General features: G+C 36.8%; 1 protein-coding gene across 1 annotated transcript in view; it reads right to left on the reverse strand.

Moving 5' to 3' along the window:
* LOC135224794 (prolyl 4-hydroxylase subunit alpha-2-like) overlaps positions 1-19,437 on the reverse strand; it is a 96,009-nt gene that overhangs the window by 10,918 nt on the left and 65,654 nt on the right. The window contains exon 9 of the mRNA XM_064264119.1: positions 16,919-17,051. Coding sequence (XP_064120189.1) covers positions 16,919-17,051 — 133 coding nt within the window. The remainder of the gene's footprint in view (positions 1-16,918; positions 17,052-19,437) is intronic.

Consider the following 19,437-nt stretch of genomic DNA (forward strand, 5'->3'; position numbering starts at 1 on the left):
TATGAAAGTAAGAAAGGTTTGACTTCTAATAATTCGGTAAGTTTTTAACATTTTCACAAAAACACAAACGCAATATATATATATATATAGATATATATATATATATATAATATATATATACATATATATATATATATATATATTAATATATATACTACACACACACATATATATATATATGTGTGTGTGTAGTATATATATATATATATATATATATATAATATATATATATATATATATATATATATATATATATATTGCGTTTGTGTTTTTGTGAAAATGTTAAAAACTTACCGAATTATTAGAAGTCAACCTTTCTTACTTTCATATCAGCGAAGTTTTTGATTACCTCTTCTAAGTTTATGTTTCTAGCCATGTTATTTTTAATCGATATAACGCAGTCACCTCAATCGTTCATGCGCCATCTTGCTTCTCAAATAAGTTTTGATCATTTTGAGCTTTAAAAAGGATCGTTCAGCACTTGCGCCAACAACAGGGATCGTTAGAAATAAAGTGATTACATATAGGACTTCAAGAGAGCTTGAACTCATGACACCGTTTTCACATATCTATAAAGCAGAGTTTAGAAAGTGTAGTCATATTTTCAAAATGTGATCTGAAATGTTGGCGGAAGGAAAACAACTGAGCTGGAAATTCTGTAGAAATATCTTCCCTTTATATTTTATTTAAAGTTACGGCTCTTTTATATAGCTCAGCATCGGATGCAGTAAGTAAATTCTTGGGAAAGATTATTTTGAAATTTTCAGCAATATATCTTAAGCCTGGGTCACACATTGGCGATTTCAGACCGCGACTTTCGTAAAGGCTGGGTTTGGCGACCAATCTCCTATACCTGCATATGCATCAATACTGTATAAACACACACACACACACACACACACACACACACACATATATATATATATATATGTGTGTGTGTGTGTGTGTGTGTGTGTGTGTGTGTTTTATACAGTATAGATGCATATGCAGGTATATATAAATACCCACAAATCATATAAATATAAATGTGTGTTTTGATTTATTTATGAGCGTTAGTTACTGGTAAATCAGGTAATGGCAATTAATTTTGCTTTTCATGATAGAGAGCCACTCAAAAAATTTGCACCATGGCCCATATGACCTAGTTCCGACACTGCATCGAAGACTATTTCCTACGTTGTTGAAAGCACTTTTTGATATCACTAATGTATGAAATCTTTTGAAGGAGAAATCAATGCAATAAAGCAGTCGATAGATATTGTCATGAGAATAGGGTTTTCATATTTATCTTTATTACAGAAAGATTAAGTTTTTCTTAAATTTAACAAAAACGTAACTTACCAGATTCAAATCTCTCGTACAAAATAAACGACTGTGCAATAATCAGATAATTTCAGGAGGAGTGGAAGTAATGCCAAGCCCTGCTCCCTAACATTCATATATAAATTATAACAAGCATACTTTTGGCACAGATTCCCACCTCTACATGAAACTTATCTTTAAATAAATTAGGGAAATGAAATACTGAAACTGGCAACCGACTTTGGAGTTCATTACTGCGCTTTCTACACTTTCAAGCTTTAGCTTTCACTAAATATAATCTTGTCATTATAAGCAAAAGTCATACAAAGACATAAATGAAAAACACTAATGTATTAAAGAAGTCTAAAGTGATCAAATGACGAGCTACAATAGCAGAAAATTGTCTTCTTGTGATAGTTGACAGAACTAGTTTCTTTCGAAACTGACTAGCTACGTACATCTACAATTAAGAGCATGATTACAATTTATCAGACGGATGTTCTGAAATATATGGCAAGCGCAACAGGCGCAGTTACGGGCTCTTTAAAAAGAAAAATCTTCTCATCTTAATCATTGCTCTAATAATCCTTTTCCACCGGCTTATATCAGAATTTGTATTGGCAGATGTTTTACAGACGGATGCCCTTCCTGACTCCACTCCCCCCCTGTTTATCCGGGATTGGGAAAGATAAAAACCAGTCATTGTTGAGAATAGCAATGCATGATTATAAAGAAAAACCCGGGGGCGAGACGATTCCTATAATTATAATAGCTCCAGTCTCCCATCCTCTTGTTAAGGAATATGGCATTCTTACCTACCAGAAGAATCAGGGCTTCTTCCGTCTGGCGAGAATCTTAGACAGGGATCTCACATACCTGACTATTTGCCTAAAAGATGAAGATCTTGAACAAGGAAATCTGCATCAGGTAATAGCATCAGCACTCCCTCCCTTTGAAGATTCGGTCCTCTACGTTATTAGAAAAAGAACACACTGGACTACAAACATTTTCAAGAATACGTCAAAATATTCGACACTTTACCCGCAAGACAAAGGTCTTCTAGATTATTCGCAATCAAACGCAACTCAATATTTTGGACAAAAATTTAAAAACAAAATGAGTTTTCCCTAAAGTTTCAGACGCAATGAATTTAGCTTAAATGATTTATTATTCCATAAAGTATGGTGGAACAACTTTGCCTGCATTATCATTGTTCACTGAAGGGGCAACAAGGCCCATCGGCGATCGGTCAATCATGATTCCACCCCAGAATCAATGCTATGAGCATCTGTTCTTCTGAATGGCGTGAATGAAGCACCCTCTTCCTCACTTTGAACGAATCAAGCCCAAGGTCACGCCATAAGAAGAGATCTGCATTGCCTCTGTTAGGAGGACTGCAAGGAACTACTTGACGACACTGCATTTTGCATTACGTAAGTAATATGACTACGAATTTCTTATGAGGAAAAATATCAAATATTTTCTCTAAAACAGTTTCGATATAAAATAAACAGCGCCGATTTAGATAGTCTTCCACTTCCAGCGTTTTCGGAAATGCAGTCAGTGATTTTGTTGTCTAGAAAATATTCATATTTCAGAGGTTAAGGTGTGTGGACGTACTCGAAGGGTCTTTGTGTGCAAATCAACGGTAGTTTTTTCTGATGTTCATTGAATGATTATGCACCAAGAAAAAATACTTAATGAGTTTTCAGTCTAAAATTGGAGTTCCCTCTAGTCCCACTTCCCTTATGGTGCGATAATCGGTGTCGTGCTTCAGTCCCCCAACACCTGGAGTCCCAAATCCCCCAAGATTTTCCTTATTCTGGAGTTACCCTTTCCTACCACAAACAGGGTCCCACTATCTCGTTCACCTAAAATGAGATGTCTTATCCTGAAGTGGAACCGAAAATGATATTAAACGTAGATATATTTACAGCTTTTAAGTGTATAATAATTTTATTAAATCTTTCCACCAAGTTGCACAACGCAGAAATTTTACAGTGCAGGTATTATATCTTCAAAATCCAATGAGCAAATGCAGTCTGACACAACGCTTATGATAGTCAAATTCACAAGTTGCTCCCGTCAAGCTTGTCGATTCTCAATCAATTTCAACTTGGAAAACGAACGTTAAGCATTGTATTACTCACCATTACTTACAACTGAGTACTACATTCCCAAGGCTATTTCCATGTTGGGGAAAATATTAAGAACATTCTTATCGTAGATAAGTTTGTACAGAAAAAGCTCAGTACTCTTTGTGATTAAAAAAAAAAAAGGCAACTGGATGAACTCATTGGAAAATGAAGCTTCAAGATCGTTGGGATAAACATCCAATAATTTCTTTTTTGCTTTGAACATTTCTTCAGTTATCCGAAGCAGCACAGCCGATCTGACATCAATTCATACGCCTTCTTGCGTTCGTTAATTGAGGTAAGTTGCGAAAAGATCAATGGTCTGAGCTATGCTTGTTTTGCCAGACCATAGCCCAGTGGATTTACGCAAGTATTGCACTGCTGATTTCGAGTGTGAAGGTATTCTGCAGAACCTGGCAGGGTTTGACTCTTCTTCTCATGACCGCCTGAAGAATTACGCTTAGATGCCAAGAATTCTCTCAGGGTTGCCCCATGTCAAAACAGTGATATTCAGATCAGGTTTTTCAGTTCTTACCAATGTTAAACTCGATTTAAAACTTTCCTTGGATCATCTGAAATATCTTATAGGTAACGCTGCTTCAGAAGTCCCTAAAAAATTTCATTACTTTAGAGTTATCTTAAATGAGGATGATATTATGCATATTTAAGGTAATTAAACAGAGCTCTGGGTAGGGGTTTGGGGCCCTGGCCAACATGGGCCACCCTTTAGTCTGGCCCTGTCGGAATCATTAATGCTTCAGGGAACACAGTCCTCAGTTTCACGGTAGAGGGTACTTAAGACTTTTGGTATCGGGCAAAATCCCAATAACTACGTGAAATGTGACGCTCGGAGTAAAACCTTTGCGAAACAAACGCGTGAGACGATAATGAAAGTCTTTGGGCGAATGAAAACATAGCCTGGCTGTTGTTAAAGTCATGATTACCATTGTCAGGAAATTTAAATCACGACTATATTTAGAGCAATATAATGCAAAAGAAATAAGATTTCTGGAAACTGCTGACATTCAGACAGGGGAAACGGAAAACTTCAGAAAATGGAGGCATAAGCATCTGAGACACGTGAACATACACCACCATCAAGCTTTAGCTACTGACAACAGTGCAAATTATTTTCATCCAAGCGAGAGGGTCTCTACGTCAAATTCTATAGATTTGTACGACAGGGTTACCTGCACAAGCGAATCATAATATGCGGAGGCACAGTCTGAGATTACCTAATCAAGTAAGATTTTATTTTGTTAAAATCAAGCCTCCTCATAACACCTTGATTAGATCACTAATCTATCAATACTAATAAGACTTGCAGCAACTTTATTTTATACTTAAGTGATACGCATAACTGTAACGAGAGCAGCGTTTATGAACTATCGTATTTATCTAAACCAGTGATTCTCAATCTTTTTTTTATTGATGGCGCCCTAGATAATGTAGTCATTACCGTGGCACCCCTTCTTCACCAAAAGAATATATATACACACACACACACACACACACACATATATATATATATATATATATATATATATATATATATATATATATATATATATATATCTGTGTGTGTGCGTGTGTGTATTTTAGAGTAGACACACTAATATTGGTCATATGATGACTTCTGAAAACTTTTTTTTTTTTTAACAAATGTTGACTGAGTTGACTAGCCAAGACAAAATTCATGACAATCTTGCGGCACCCCTAAGAACTGCCTGTGACACACGCCACCCAGTCTGAGAGTCACTTATCTAAACCTACAATCAAGTCACAAGCGAAAGATAAAATAAAAAATGGTCCTGGTACACGTCTACGGGGGGCAATAGAAACATCATCATCAACACCCTGTCCCTAATCACTTAGATGTTAAGATTGACATCAGGTATATAGCTTCCAATTACTAACTACAAAGCTTATTTATGGGAACCATGTGAATGACCCTAGTCAAAGGCAGCACCAGAATTAGTTTGTGCACGCCTTGACTCATATCTGCAGACGATGATGATTTAGTCGTAATTAGTAGGATTAAAATGGCAGTATGGGTGCCAGCTAACTGTTCTTGTTACAAAATGTAAACTCACTGGATTCGTAGTACTTAAATAAGGGTTGAAAGATATATTTCTCAACAACATTAGACAGAGCTACAGTAAAGGGAATTAGTTTATAACTGTAGCACTTGCTTTCATGCAACCACTTAGAATAGGCTCTGTTCAGTATATCCTCAGATCTGTTAGAATTACAGCTACTTCCAAATAAACCGATAAAATGTGCTTAGTTTTGGAAAAATTTCAAAGGTGTTAGTTTAGATGGGGTCAAACATTGGTGACTTCACACTGCGCATGTTGCAATGGCTTGGTTCGCCGACAAAAAAAAAAGGAAAATCAGCTGATTGCGACTTTAGCACGACCCATGCAATGTACAATTGCAACATCCGTGCGTACATCGGGGTGAAATTGCCGACATACACAGTCGCACGCGTATGTCGCCAATATTCTAGGCCACGCCCACTTTAAACAGTTTTTTGCGGGCTGCGACTGTTGGAAAGGTACTTGTGACTGTTGCGAAGGCATTAAGACTTATTCCCGACATACCTAAAGGCATATGCTGACACACAAAAGGACTGTGTTGTGAACAAATTGGAATGGGGATTTAAAGAGCTGGTGGGAATTCGGCAATCATTCCCATTCCAGACACAGACAGAGGAACGAGATGGACCTTCAGGACCGGCAATTTGTCATCCTGATTGTTGACAACTTCCATCACCCTGAATTAGCACTAGCCATGGTGAATTTTTATTATCTCCTTTTGCAGTTAAGACTGCTGAAGTGCTTGCAGGACCAAAAGAAAGAAAAGGCCAGGAAGCACAGAAGAATCTGACGCTGGATGTGGTCATACTTACAAAGAAGAGAGGAGAAAGGTTATTATGACAATCTAATGAGAGAATTGGCAACTGAAACTCCAGGACTGTACCACAACTTTGCAAGCATAACAGAGGACCTTAATGAAATTGTCGAAATGGTCATGCCTTACATCAAGAAGATCCTCACATTCTAGAGAAGACCTATTTTGCCCAGGCCTGCATGTTGCAGTTACCCTACATTTCCTTACAACTGGAGATTCCTTCAAGAGCCTGTCCTTCTAATTCCAAGTAGCCCACAACACAATCAGCAGTATTGTCCCTAAGACTTGTAAGGCCACAGTGGCTGCTTTTGGAGACGAGTTGATTTAGTTGCCCACGACCCCAGAGGAATGGAAGATGGTAGCCCGTGGGTTTCAAGAACATTGGAATTTCCCACACACATCAGAATCAAGTGAGAACTCATTATTGCAACTATATAAAATTCTATTCTATAATTCTAAAATGGAATGCCCAAGAATCGAACGCTGGTGTGTTTTTGAAAACAGCTCTGCCAAATGCGTGATGAAATGAGGCTAATCTGTCTGCCCCTGAAAGATTGCCAAACAAAAGTGAAGACAAACCCCCAGTCACCTATTTCTTCGTTGGAGATGACTTTCGCTTTGAAAAAGTATATGATGAAGCCATACCCTGTACGAAATCTAACATCACATGAGCGCATCTATAATTACTGGCTGAGCAGTGCATGATGTACAGTGGAGAATGCCTTTGGTATATTAGCAAACAGGTAGATATTGTTCACAATTATTATGTTGTCTTTATTCGGTCTGCTTTTTTAAAAGCATACTAAAACGATATACCTTTGTAAACCAAATTGTTTTTTACATAAATCATAAGTTTTTAACATAGAATACCTTTCGTTTACCATGTAATAATTAAATCAATATTTTCCATTTGTCTCCCACAGATTCTGAGTATTTCACTCCCCCAGTCAACTTCGGTATGATTGTGCCGAGGCCACTGTGTTAGCCGCATGTGTGTTGCATAACCTGATTTTAAGCCAAGTTGACACGGGTTAGTTTAAGAGCCGCTTGTTCTAGCTGCAAGTTAACTTACCCAGCAAGTAAGTTTTGACACTAGGATAGTTTAGCGGGAAAGTGTTTGCAGCCAGTAGCTATCAAGATGTCCAGTACCATGGATGTAGCAATTGACGCAGCAGTTGTATTTTTGGTAAACGAATTAGAAATGATTGTGAAAAATAAAAGCAAGAAAAAACATACAGTATGGCTGAGGAAGTGGATTCAATGGAGAGAAAGTTTAGGAGGCTCCAGTACACTACTTACTGAATTGGCCACTGAAGCTCCTACGGAATATGAAAGACATGTGCATGAGGGTGGTGTTATTACCTTTTCGAGCCCTTTAACTACTCACAAGCAAGTGGGTGGGTATTAGCTGCAAAAATAGATAAATTTCATTATAGTTTCAACCATTTATTACTCTACGATTAATCATGTATGCCATCACTGTGAAAGGCCGTAGCCTACTTCATGTTGTAAAAAAGTAGGAAAAGCAACAGTATTTCACTCGACATCCAGATACTCCTAATCTTATCTAGGTATTAATTCAATCTGCACCATAATTTGTTTAGTGACAGGAAATAGTATAATGAAGTTTGCTACAACATAAACTTGGCAAATTTGAGGATGAAGCCTAGCTTACTGTTGCATGATGACAGTCGAGGCTGGTAAATATCATCCAGTCCTGCTCCACTTTTTTTCGATTTTTCAACTTTCATCAGTTTTTGTCTACAAACGGTTTTGAAAACCTTAATTTTCTTCCTTAAAACACCAAAGTTGGAAACGCGAAGGCCTTCCTTGATCAAAACTTTGGCGCGTATATTAATAGCCATGCCAAGCTTGCTCCTATTCATGTAATGAGTGTGCCTTATATCCCACAGTCATTCATATTCCTTATATATTTCCAAAAACGTAGAAATTTCATCTGAATTCCACTTCTTGCACATGTTTGTATTCAGGGAAGGTAATGAATACTGTCCAGCAAAGCGGCAACTTTAGCCCAGTGGAAAATCACTAAACCTTGTTTTGTCACATAACAGATGTTTTAAATTTTTTTCTGGTAGATTCGAAACTACGTACGATATAACAACCGGGTGCAATACTTGTACCCTTGGGGAAATTTTTTTATTGAGGAAATTCAAAATGGCGGCTGGTGGCTATCAGAAAATCTAAATTTCACTATACTCGTGCTTCTAACTGATATAGAGACTTGAATTTGGCAGCAAAATGTATGTTTTGGTAGACAAAGAATACAATCGGGGAATCCAAATGATCATATTTTCATTATTTTCAGACTATTATAATTAATGAAGATAGATATCACAAATCTTTGTCAAGTATAAAGCCAATATTTCTCAATCTCATATGAGGTCAAAGATACATATCATCATATCATACAACTGTTCATATATCAAATTCAATCAAATACAATACGGTACTATGAATATACAGGGATAATTCTACAATTTTATGTCAGGTCATTATCGGATGAATCCACCTCAACTCACTCTGCCTGTATCAGCATCATCACCTTCGACATATTCATCATAATTTTCTTCCCTGGAAGCAGAAATTGAGCGAGGATGCATGCAGTGGAACAACAATGTAATGATGTGTATATACATGTAATCATTTTTAGTACTGATAGAGGAATAGGTGATACGTCTGATGGCAAGGTGGTTGGTTCCAGTTTGTTTGTGTCAGTGTTTATGTGCCACAAGCCATAATGCACAGGATCAAGCACAGGTGAATCAGCTTCAAAGGCACATCTCCAAATCTTGCAGGTGGGCTCTATACACATGCTGTTCAAAAGCTTCTTTAGTAGGAGGCAGTACCCTTAGATTTGGAGCAGAATTGAGCTTGTGGTTGGCCATCTAGTTTCTCCAAACTATGTATCAAAGAGATGTTATATGGGATTTACTTGGAAATCCATAACATGATGCTATGGATGCTGTGCATTGAGACTTGACCTTTAGAACTGTTTCTTTCCCATTTCCCCACAAACAAGACTGTCACATCCTGAAAGCACATAAGCAGCTAAAACATTGTGCTTCTCAACTGTGGCCTTTATGTCAACACATTTTTCTCCTGAACTTGAACCAGTCATAACCAGAATGCATGTGAGTTATGTTTTGTAATAATGAAGTAGCAAAACAAACACATCACTGTCATCAGCAATGACACATATACTGTGTTTACCAGAACTAGCTCGATGAATGACCTGATGGATGATGACCACACTGCTTCCTCGGGTGTTGTACGAAGATCAGATCTCTTCCTTAAACATTACAGATCTCTGTTGGAGTTGGTAATAGGTCATTTATCTCTCAAACATATTCACAGATAGGATTGATTAACTGAAGCTTCTTCTCAGTAACAGTGAGACAAACCTTTTGAGATGGGAGTGTTGTTACCATGGTAAGTTTCCTTGATGCTGTTAACATAGTATTTATTAAAGATTGAATATGTATCGACATTCTGAAGGTGAGTACATAATGTAACCTACAATAATCTTTATACAGTCATGAACAAGTCCATGGAAAGGCCAGTGGACTATCCACAGAACAGCACATCCATCTAGAACTATTGCATCTGGAAGAACAGATTTATGATTTGTGAGCTTAACTAGAAGTTTTGTCTTCAATGTAGATTTAGATTTTGTGAGGCACATCTTGCCAGATTCATCAAACACTGATGCTGGAACACTGGGAAGTTCATGTCCCAGACCATCGTCCATATGTATTGTTTCGAACTTTTTGTAAACATAATACCCTGGAGTAGATCAGTGATGTGTCATATAATTTAACAGACATGGTTGCCACTCTCTTCGTGAGTGACTTTGAGGCCAACCTTCTTCATAAATCCTCATCAACTCTTCCCCCAGTTGGACAGAGTTATCAACATTAACAGATGCAGGTGATATCCTTCCAGTGACAATGTTGACAAGGCACCAGGTAAAAAAAAATCACAGGTATAAAAAGTCACAGGAAAAAAAAGGGACATTAAAATTTCCTAGATAGTGACCCCCAAGGGTTTTAACCCGGTATGTATCCATGTATCCACATTTGAGGTATGTTTAGCACAAGACCATTGGGCTTTTTTTTAACACACTATGTAACCACCTTTGCGGCGTGTTTAGTACAAGCTCGTTGGGATTACCGTAAAAACACAAACAATAGACTATAAATATCATAAAGTTAATGGCCACATGAAATATTCCGAATTTTTCCCTGTGACTTTATTACCATCCACCATATTTTAATGTGACTTTTTTCTCCCGTGACTTTCTTTCCTAGCCAAAATTGTGACTTGTTTTTCTCTGACTTTATTTTTGGCCGCCAACAAGGCATGCAGGTTTCCAGGTTATTCTAAATCTTTTATCTATCTGTGCCATCATTCGAGATCCTTGATGCACCCTCCTTGTCTGTTGTAACTGTTTGCTTCATATCTATATCAGATAACGACATAACACTTTTCTTTAGCTGTGCACATACTATATGAAGGCCATATGCCCATCGCTTCAGTGCAGATGATTTGAGAGTTATATCCATTATACCCCAGAACCCTATGTATTGTAACAGTATTGATATGACCAAACAGGTTGGTGATGCATAACATGATTGCCTCTTAAGAACTCCTCCTGCAGTGAACAGGCAACTTTGACATAGAATCCACATAATACAAGCAGTATCTGGAAAAATAGCACAAGTTTTACATCGCAACACCAGCAATTCATTATTCTAAGAGTATGTAAACGTTGAATAATAGTGACACATGATGCGTTGGCAGTAGACCAGCTGAGAATCCACATGCTTTTGTAGACATTCACCACCATATGGTATGAGAATTGCTGCCTTTGTGATTTTCCCAGATGGGTAAAAGGAAAGAAAAAATGAAGTTCATAATTTGCAGAGGTAAACTTGCTTTTTTTATTTTACAGTGGCTGGAAGGGATTGTTTCGGAACCTTCGCGACTTCGTTACTGTTATTGTGGGTTGGGTCGAGATATCTTGACGCAAGCAACCAAAGGGTTAATGATTTTTTCCCAAGAAAAGCCCAGAATATAAACAAACAGAACATTATAACTTCTGATAGTACACTTTTTACACTTCTTTAAACAAAAACATGAATTTTGTCAAAACTCAAGCTTATATGTTAAACAGAAATTAAGATATGGCTGAAAACTAATATTCCCTAATATGCAATGGCTGCCATTTTAAATCATAGCAATAAAAAATTTTCCACAAGGGTGCTCCTCCTGCACCCAGTTGTTTTATGATAAGTAGGGTCTAGCTAACAAGAAAAACCAAAAAAACAACTGTTATCTGCTGAAACAAGGTTTCACCAAAAATTCCATTCTGCCACTGGACAACTTGACATTGACATTGTGACGGTTGTGGCTGCTAGTGGGTCACGTGACCGGCATATGTAGCTAGTAGAGTGGCCAGGACATCAACTTCACTTGCCACTATCCTGGCAAGTGGCAAGCTCACTAACTTTGAGTTGACATTTGGCAAGTAGAGGGGTAGTTCACAGGTCGCTAGCACTAGCGGCTGCTAAACTAGCCCCGTGTCAACGAGGCTTTAACAAGAAATCCTAGTGCCACCACTGATGCAGATCAAGGAGACTCGGTAACACATGAAGTCCTACCTCATCACTGGAGATCTGACGAAATGTTACCGAACCTACTTTCCCAACCCGCCCAGAAGCATCCCTGATTAGCAGGGCTCAATGTGATCACCTTCATGATTACGTAAACTCCCCTGAAGGTTCCGTTCCTTGGAAAATTCAATGGTATAATTAAAGAAGAAAGCAATAGAAAATGCCTGTACATAAATTCTAAAATTAAATCAAATAACTTTATAAATACAAATAAATTGAGCAATTGTAACATATTATTATCCAACATATTTGCTTGTGAGTTTTACGTCGACATACAAAAGTTTTTTTAAAAATTCGCGGAAAAATACTTTTAGGCCTACCAGCCGAAAACTCTTGAATCACGCGCCTTGGGGGATGCTGGGAGTTCACGGATCAAGGTGTTGTTTTGTTTACAATCGTTACGCAGGCGCGCAAGCGCGAATTTCTTTCTTGCCGCACTAAAAAAGTATCTGTGACACATCTCTGAAATTATTTCGTCACTTTGACATAATTTTTGTACCATTTTAAATTAGCCGTTACATAGAGTATTATATATGAAAATGTGCGCATTTGTATGTAGAATACAACAAAAAAATACTCATGATTGTAGCTTTTTATCAGTTTTAAGATATTTTTCATATAAATAACGATAAGTGCCAAAATTTCAACCTTCGGTCAACTTTGACTCTACCGAAATGGTCGAAAAACGCAATTGTAAGCTAAAACTCTTATATTTTAGTAATATTCAATCATTTAACTTAATTTTGCAACTAATTGGAAGTGTCTAGCACAATATTTCGATTTATGGTGAATTTATGAAAAAACTTTTTCCTTACGTCCGCGCGGTAACTCTTCCGAAAATAATCATACATGCGATTGTGGTAATGTTTGCACCATTTTAAATTAGCCGTTACATAAAGTTTTATATATGAAAATGTGCGCAATTTCATGCACAATACAACTAAAAACAACCCATGGTTGTAGCTTTTATCAATTTTGAAATATTTTCATATAAAAAATGATAAGTGAAAAATTTTCAACCTTCGGTCAATTTTGACTCTACCGAAATGGTCGAAAAACGCAATTGTAAGCTAAAACGCCTATATTCTAGTAATATTCAAGCATTTACCTTCATTTTGCAACAAATTGGAAGTCTCTAGCACAATATTTCGATTTATGGTGAATTTATGAAAAAAAATAACATTTTCTTTACGTCCGCGCGGTAACTCTTCCGAAAAAATCATACGTGCGATTGTGGTAATGTTTGCACCATTTTAAATTAGCCGTTACATAACGTTTTATATATAAAATGTGCGCAATTTCATGATAATACAACAATAAATAGTTGAAGGTTGTAGCTATTCTCAATTTTCGAAATATTTGCATATAAATCACGATAAATAGACAAAAAAAACCACGTTCGGTCAAATTTGACTCTACCGAAATGTCGAAAAACGCAATTGTAAGATAAAACTCTTACAGTCTAGTAATATTCAGTCATTTATCTTCATCGTGAAACAAATTCGAAGTCTCTAGCACAATATTTAAATTTATGGTGAATTTTTAAAAAAAACTTTCCTTCCCTCCGCGCGCGGATTCTCCGCCACAAATCTCCGAAATGCGTAAGTCCCATTCTCGGAATATTTGCTCCGTTTCATATTAGGAATTTCATAGAGTTTTATATATGAAAATGTGCACAATTTCATGTAGAATAAAACGAAAAATATTTGAAAGTTGTAGCTTTTCTTATTTCCGAAATAATTGCATATAAAAAAATATATATATAAAAAATTTGACATTCGGTCAACTTTAGCTCGTCAGATATGGTCGAAAACTGCATTTGTAAGCTAATATTCTTACAGTATAGTAATATTCAATCATTTGTCTTCATCTGAAACATATTGGAAGTCTCTAGGACAATATTTAGATTTATGGTGAATTTTTGAAAAAAATATGTGTTTACGTAAGCGCGTTACGAATTCATGCATTATTTTGTGATAATATTTCTCTGTGTTGCTTTTTGATTGTTTTACAATGTGTTATATATCAAAATGATTGCAATTTAGTGCACATTACAACGAAAAAAAAAGTAACTTGTTACCTTCAACCGTTTTGCGCACAGCGCGATTTGAATACAATTATATATGAAATTTCGTTTTTGCGCTATCATATATCGCATTATTTATATATGATAATGATAATTTTTTTCATTTCTGATGGTTGCATACTAAACTTCAAGCAATGACAAAATAAGGAGCCAAAAATGAACTCTTAATCTTGAAAACTAAGCGCGCTGTGATTTTTTGAAAAAAATATTTTTTCCGCTTACGCGCTCACTCTCAAACCCCTCCGGCATACGGGAGTCATTTTTTTATTTACCGCTCCGGCGTTTAAGGGTTAATTAATTTTAATGTCATATTTCTCTCTATATATATAACATACTCAAAGAATACCAAGAATATTAGAAATCCAAATTGCAATTTTTAATGGAAATAGAAAGCTCCTTTTCATTTATAATACTTCACAACAATAACTTGTATAGATTGCAGTGAAGTCGCTGATAGCCTTATATATTTTCTAAAGAGAGGATTTAGTGAAAGTCCTGAATAAAAGTTACTAGTAAGAAATATTGATATTGTTACTATATATATTTCAATTAAGGTTGATTTGTGTGTTATTCATGTATATGAGAAGGTCTTAGATAATATAAAATACTGAAAATCTTGTGTTACAAATATATGTTCATCAAAACCGAAAAAATTAAAAGCAGACTTGTCTGATAAATCATGCCTGTGAATTGCGCAACCTACTGCGCAGGCTCCCCTCCCACACTGAGGGGGCAAACGACATCGCCTGTGTTGTAATAGACACTGTACGTCGGAGGTGCTACCCGCGTCTGCTGTAACCACATGAAGACTTATTCATGTACGTCGGAAGGGCATAAGGACACTTTCATACGTTAGCATGACATTGCAAATTTTGACATTTGTCGTGGCTCGACCGCCTATGCCCAATACAGCTTTGGAGTTTGGACATCCGCAATCACTCGGTGGACGTCGGCAAACTCGAGGACTAGTCGTGAACTGTGAGACAGCGCATGGGGACTGAGCATAAATAGATCATAATTCAGTCGAAAAGTAGGCGTTACAACATGCAGGGTGTGAAATCGCCAATGTTTGACCTCAGACTTAAAGATAATGGTCGCCAGACATCTTTAAAAAAATCCCTTATATATCTTCTCCAAGCCACTAAAATATAACGAGATGTGATTAATAATAACTGGCATCAGTGCCTATTTCCAACAAACAAGAATAGATGACTTGTTTGCGAATCCTTGACATTTTTACCACGTTAGTTTGAATGAACCACATAGGGCAGGCACTAGGAAAATATGGAAGGTCAGTTTATAGAATGATGTTGGTTGTAAACAATTCGGCTGCAACAGAATAATTAATATAAAATACATTTAATTCATGTGTCGCAAAAAAATTAGTGCACAGTTTTTTCCCGATAAAGAACTCCACCTTCAGGCCTTAACTTTCCCTCCAATTTTCCCAAGTGGTGGCAGAAATGCGATGGTTCTAAATTTCGCAAATGTTTTTGAATTAATTTATTATTTCACTTAATTTTTCGGCATCACAAGCAGTTATTTCATGTTGTTGGCTTTTTTTTCGACTTATAGTCGCATGGTGGAAAAGTTGAAATCGAACTATAGAAAATGACTAGTTGGCAGTGCTATAAAAGCGAGAACACAAGCTCGATCGCTCAAATCGAATTACTTGCACAACATGCTGAGCATGCAGTCGCAAAAACAATCATTGAAAACTTAGAAGAGCATGCCCAGATGCTCTACAATCTACCTCCACCAAGGTAAATAAACTAAAAGTAACATCAATCACCCTCATCACATCCCCTCACTGTAAGGCTCTATCCACACCATCCACTATCATTCTCTTAAACTTTACCTACCACTGAAATCCTCCCGCAGGGACCCTAGGGAGCAAAAGGTTGGACAACCCCACCTGCACAGCTTCTCTAATATTCGAAAGCCTCACATTTTTTCAAACTTCTGCTACAATATGACATGATGGCCCTCTCTTACTGACACCATCATCCTTCCCCTGTTCACTCCTATCTCTACAACTAAAAACATTTCCAATTTCATAAAACTAACCATGAACCTAATGAATCTTTTCAGATCACCTACGGGCCGAACAAGGGAAAGGCCCGTGCCAACAAGAAGTGTTGGCTTAATACAACAACAACAACTCGATCGCTCTCTTCACTAAAGACCTTAGCCTGAGATAAGACGTGAGAGTAAGTCAGGTCTGAGGGCCGTCCACCTGAATGTCAGTTTCCACCAAGCGACCGTAACTGTGAGTACTTATAAAGAAATATTGAATACTTAGCTAGGGCATTTGTTTAATATGTTATTTAATTATCAGTGATCTCTGTGCCGAGGAGATTTTCGTGTTATTGTCAATGATGAACTAGATTTCAAGTGATAAATTTCGTGTTACTTGTGCGACCACAAGGTCACCCTTTTCCTTCAGTCCTGATACCATAGTGGCCAGAGCTGCCTGAATTATGTAAATATTTGGATATAAGTGTATAAGTATAAGTAGGTGTATTATTTGGATATAAGTGTATAAGTGGGTATATTTTTAAAATAAAATTTGCAAATTAACATCATAGTTCTTTCGTTCTTGTGTACAGATTGGTGACTTTCCTTGTTGGTAAATCTACTGACCCATAATATCGGGCCAGAGAACCCGTCCCTAAACAGTCGCCGAAGAAACTTCGCGACATCATGTTATACAAAATCTGGGTAGTAATGATACTTAAAACCTGAAAGTGTGATTAGCAAAGGGAACAAAAAAGTAAGTGACTATTTACCAGCACGAGGAGCCTCAAGATAAGTAACGATGGTAGCAATTCGTTCTCCTATTTCTTCATCTGGGGGGGTTCTAGTGGGTCCGTGGGTGTCTCTGTGAGCTTTATATTCACCACCAATTCCGTAATTTGCCACCTGAAATATGTCGAGAATCTTTATATGTTTCCTCCAGAATGAACTAAGATGTATTCATAAGAAATCCCAGAAATAGTATTAGAAAGCAGGGTTGCAGGTTATACTTCTGTCATGGTATTGGTTGTATTAAAACGACTACGAAGGTGTGAAATACTGAACCGAATGTCTGTATAAATCGTTGTCAGTGCGAGTGAAAGGAGACACTGCTATAATAATCATTGATTTTGAACTGCCATTGAATTTATTAGGAAAATCTTCGTTTGTATTGATTTTGCCGTCAAAGCCTTGAATGAAAGAAACACTAGAAACGCCCAGAGAACCTCGAAATATCAGGGCTGTCGAGCGTCAGGGTGATCTTTGACGAACACATTTTTTGCTCGCAAGTGTTAGGATTGCGCCAAAATGACATCGGCCCTTCTTACAGAGTGAACAAGCATTTAACACATTGCACCTCACTGTGTGGACTTAAAAAAGGAAAATAAGGGACACTAAGAAAACTGGTTTATCTTAATGATATCATAAAAGCAAGTGAATTCTTAAGTGTCAATATACATATATCCAATTTCTATTATTATTATTATTATTGTTATTATTATTATTATTATTATTATTATTATTATTATTCTTATTATTATTATTATTATTATTATGCAGAGAAGAAACCTAGTCGTTTGGAACAAGCCCACTTGAAATTCAAGGTTCCAAAGAATATGGTGTTCATCAGGATGAAGTAAGAGAAGGTAAAAGGAAATACATAAAGAGGAGATTCCACTTATTTTTTTTAAATTAAAAAAATAGATAAAAATATATTAAACTGCAGGGAGAATAGTATTAGGGTAGTAATTAATTGCATCTTCGGTTGAACCTCTGAACAGAAGCATCTAATGATAATCATGAGAAATTCTGTCAACATTGTGTCAGCTTAGTACGTAAAACATCTAGTTGTCTTACTGCTTCTTGGAATAAAAGAAAATTTAAAGTAGAATGGGAAACAATCAAATCCCCTCTGTAGATGTCTTAATCATCAGAACTAATAACAACTAGAAATTACTGTCTTCAGAAAAGCGATATTCTCACTTTCATATATACAATTTTACAGCTATCATGACATTTCAGTTAATCTCGGCATGGCAAGTAATCTATATCTTAGAGCCCTGAGAATTTGCTCCCCAGAATTTCTTAACAAAGAACTGGAAACAATCAGGAATCAACTTACCTTGTTAAAATATCCCATGCGCATAATAGAAAAAGCCAAACATAATGCAAAAACAAAAAAAAGGAAAAATACACAAACAAATTCGTAATCCGTCACGTTGACAATTTACGAGATATCACAAAAACCTTAGGCCACTCCAACCCTTTCCTTTTCACTTATTCAAACACATTAGGGAAATCATCAATTAACGTCCAGCAGAAACCAGTTTGTAAAAACATAGGAGATTATGAGATTCCCAGTAGGGACTGTGATAAGTCATACTATAGATACACAGGTAAATCTCTCTTGGAGAGATTAACTCAACATAAACGCTAAGTTATATATGAACATAATAGTTTGGCAATATTATAATCCAATCACAATCAGGGGAGTAATTTCTCAGGTTGATGATGAAGGAAATGAAAAACCACTTTGTTTTGCATCTCGGGCATCAAAAGGGCATAAACGAGAAACAGTACCTTCAATAGAGAGTCATTGACAATAATATGGATGCTGGAGAGGCACTGCTACTTTTTACTGGGACATAAAGTCAAAATAGACACCGATCATCACCCATTGAGATTTATTTAAAAAAATGGGGAGCTAACTACTCGACAGGGTCATTGGATTGGCGGCTACTGAAGTTTGATATTGTGGGGATTGAGCATATAGCAGGGAAAACAAATAAAGTAGCCAATGCTCTTTCCAGCAACGCCATAGCTGTAGTAACAACTTGAGCAGCAAAGAGGAAGGAACAGCAATGTAATCAGTCAAGTAGTTTAAGTATACCTGTGAGTGGAGCACATAGAAAACGGGAAGGGTTTCACCGACTCAAGAGAGAGACTGTGTGAGTGGAAAGGAAACAGCTGTGAGAGTACAGAGTGAGTGCAAGGTTGATTTATGCAGTTGGAGTGTGGGAGAGCTGATTGCAGGACAAAAGTCCGATGCCTGGATTAAAAGGGTCGTCAAAGCTTGTGTGAGAAGTATGAGCAGAGAACTCCTGGATTTGTTGTGCATGCATAAAGATGTTCTTCATTGAAAATGACATCTTATTTTGTAAATCTGATGAGCACGATATCCGATCTCGCATCGTTCTTCCTCTCTCTTTGGCAAAGAAAGCCATCCATGTAATTTATGTAAGTCCCTATGCAGGACATTTATGTGCAGAGAGGTCCCTAAGGGGGGCACGAG

This window comes from Macrobrachium nipponense, chromosome 12 (genome assembly GCF_015104395.2).
Source record: "Macrobrachium nipponense isolate FS-2020 chromosome 12, ASM1510439v2, whole genome shotgun sequence".
Classification (NCBI taxonomy): Eukaryota; Metazoa; Arthropoda; class Malacostraca; order Decapoda; family Palaemonidae; genus Macrobrachium; species Macrobrachium nipponense.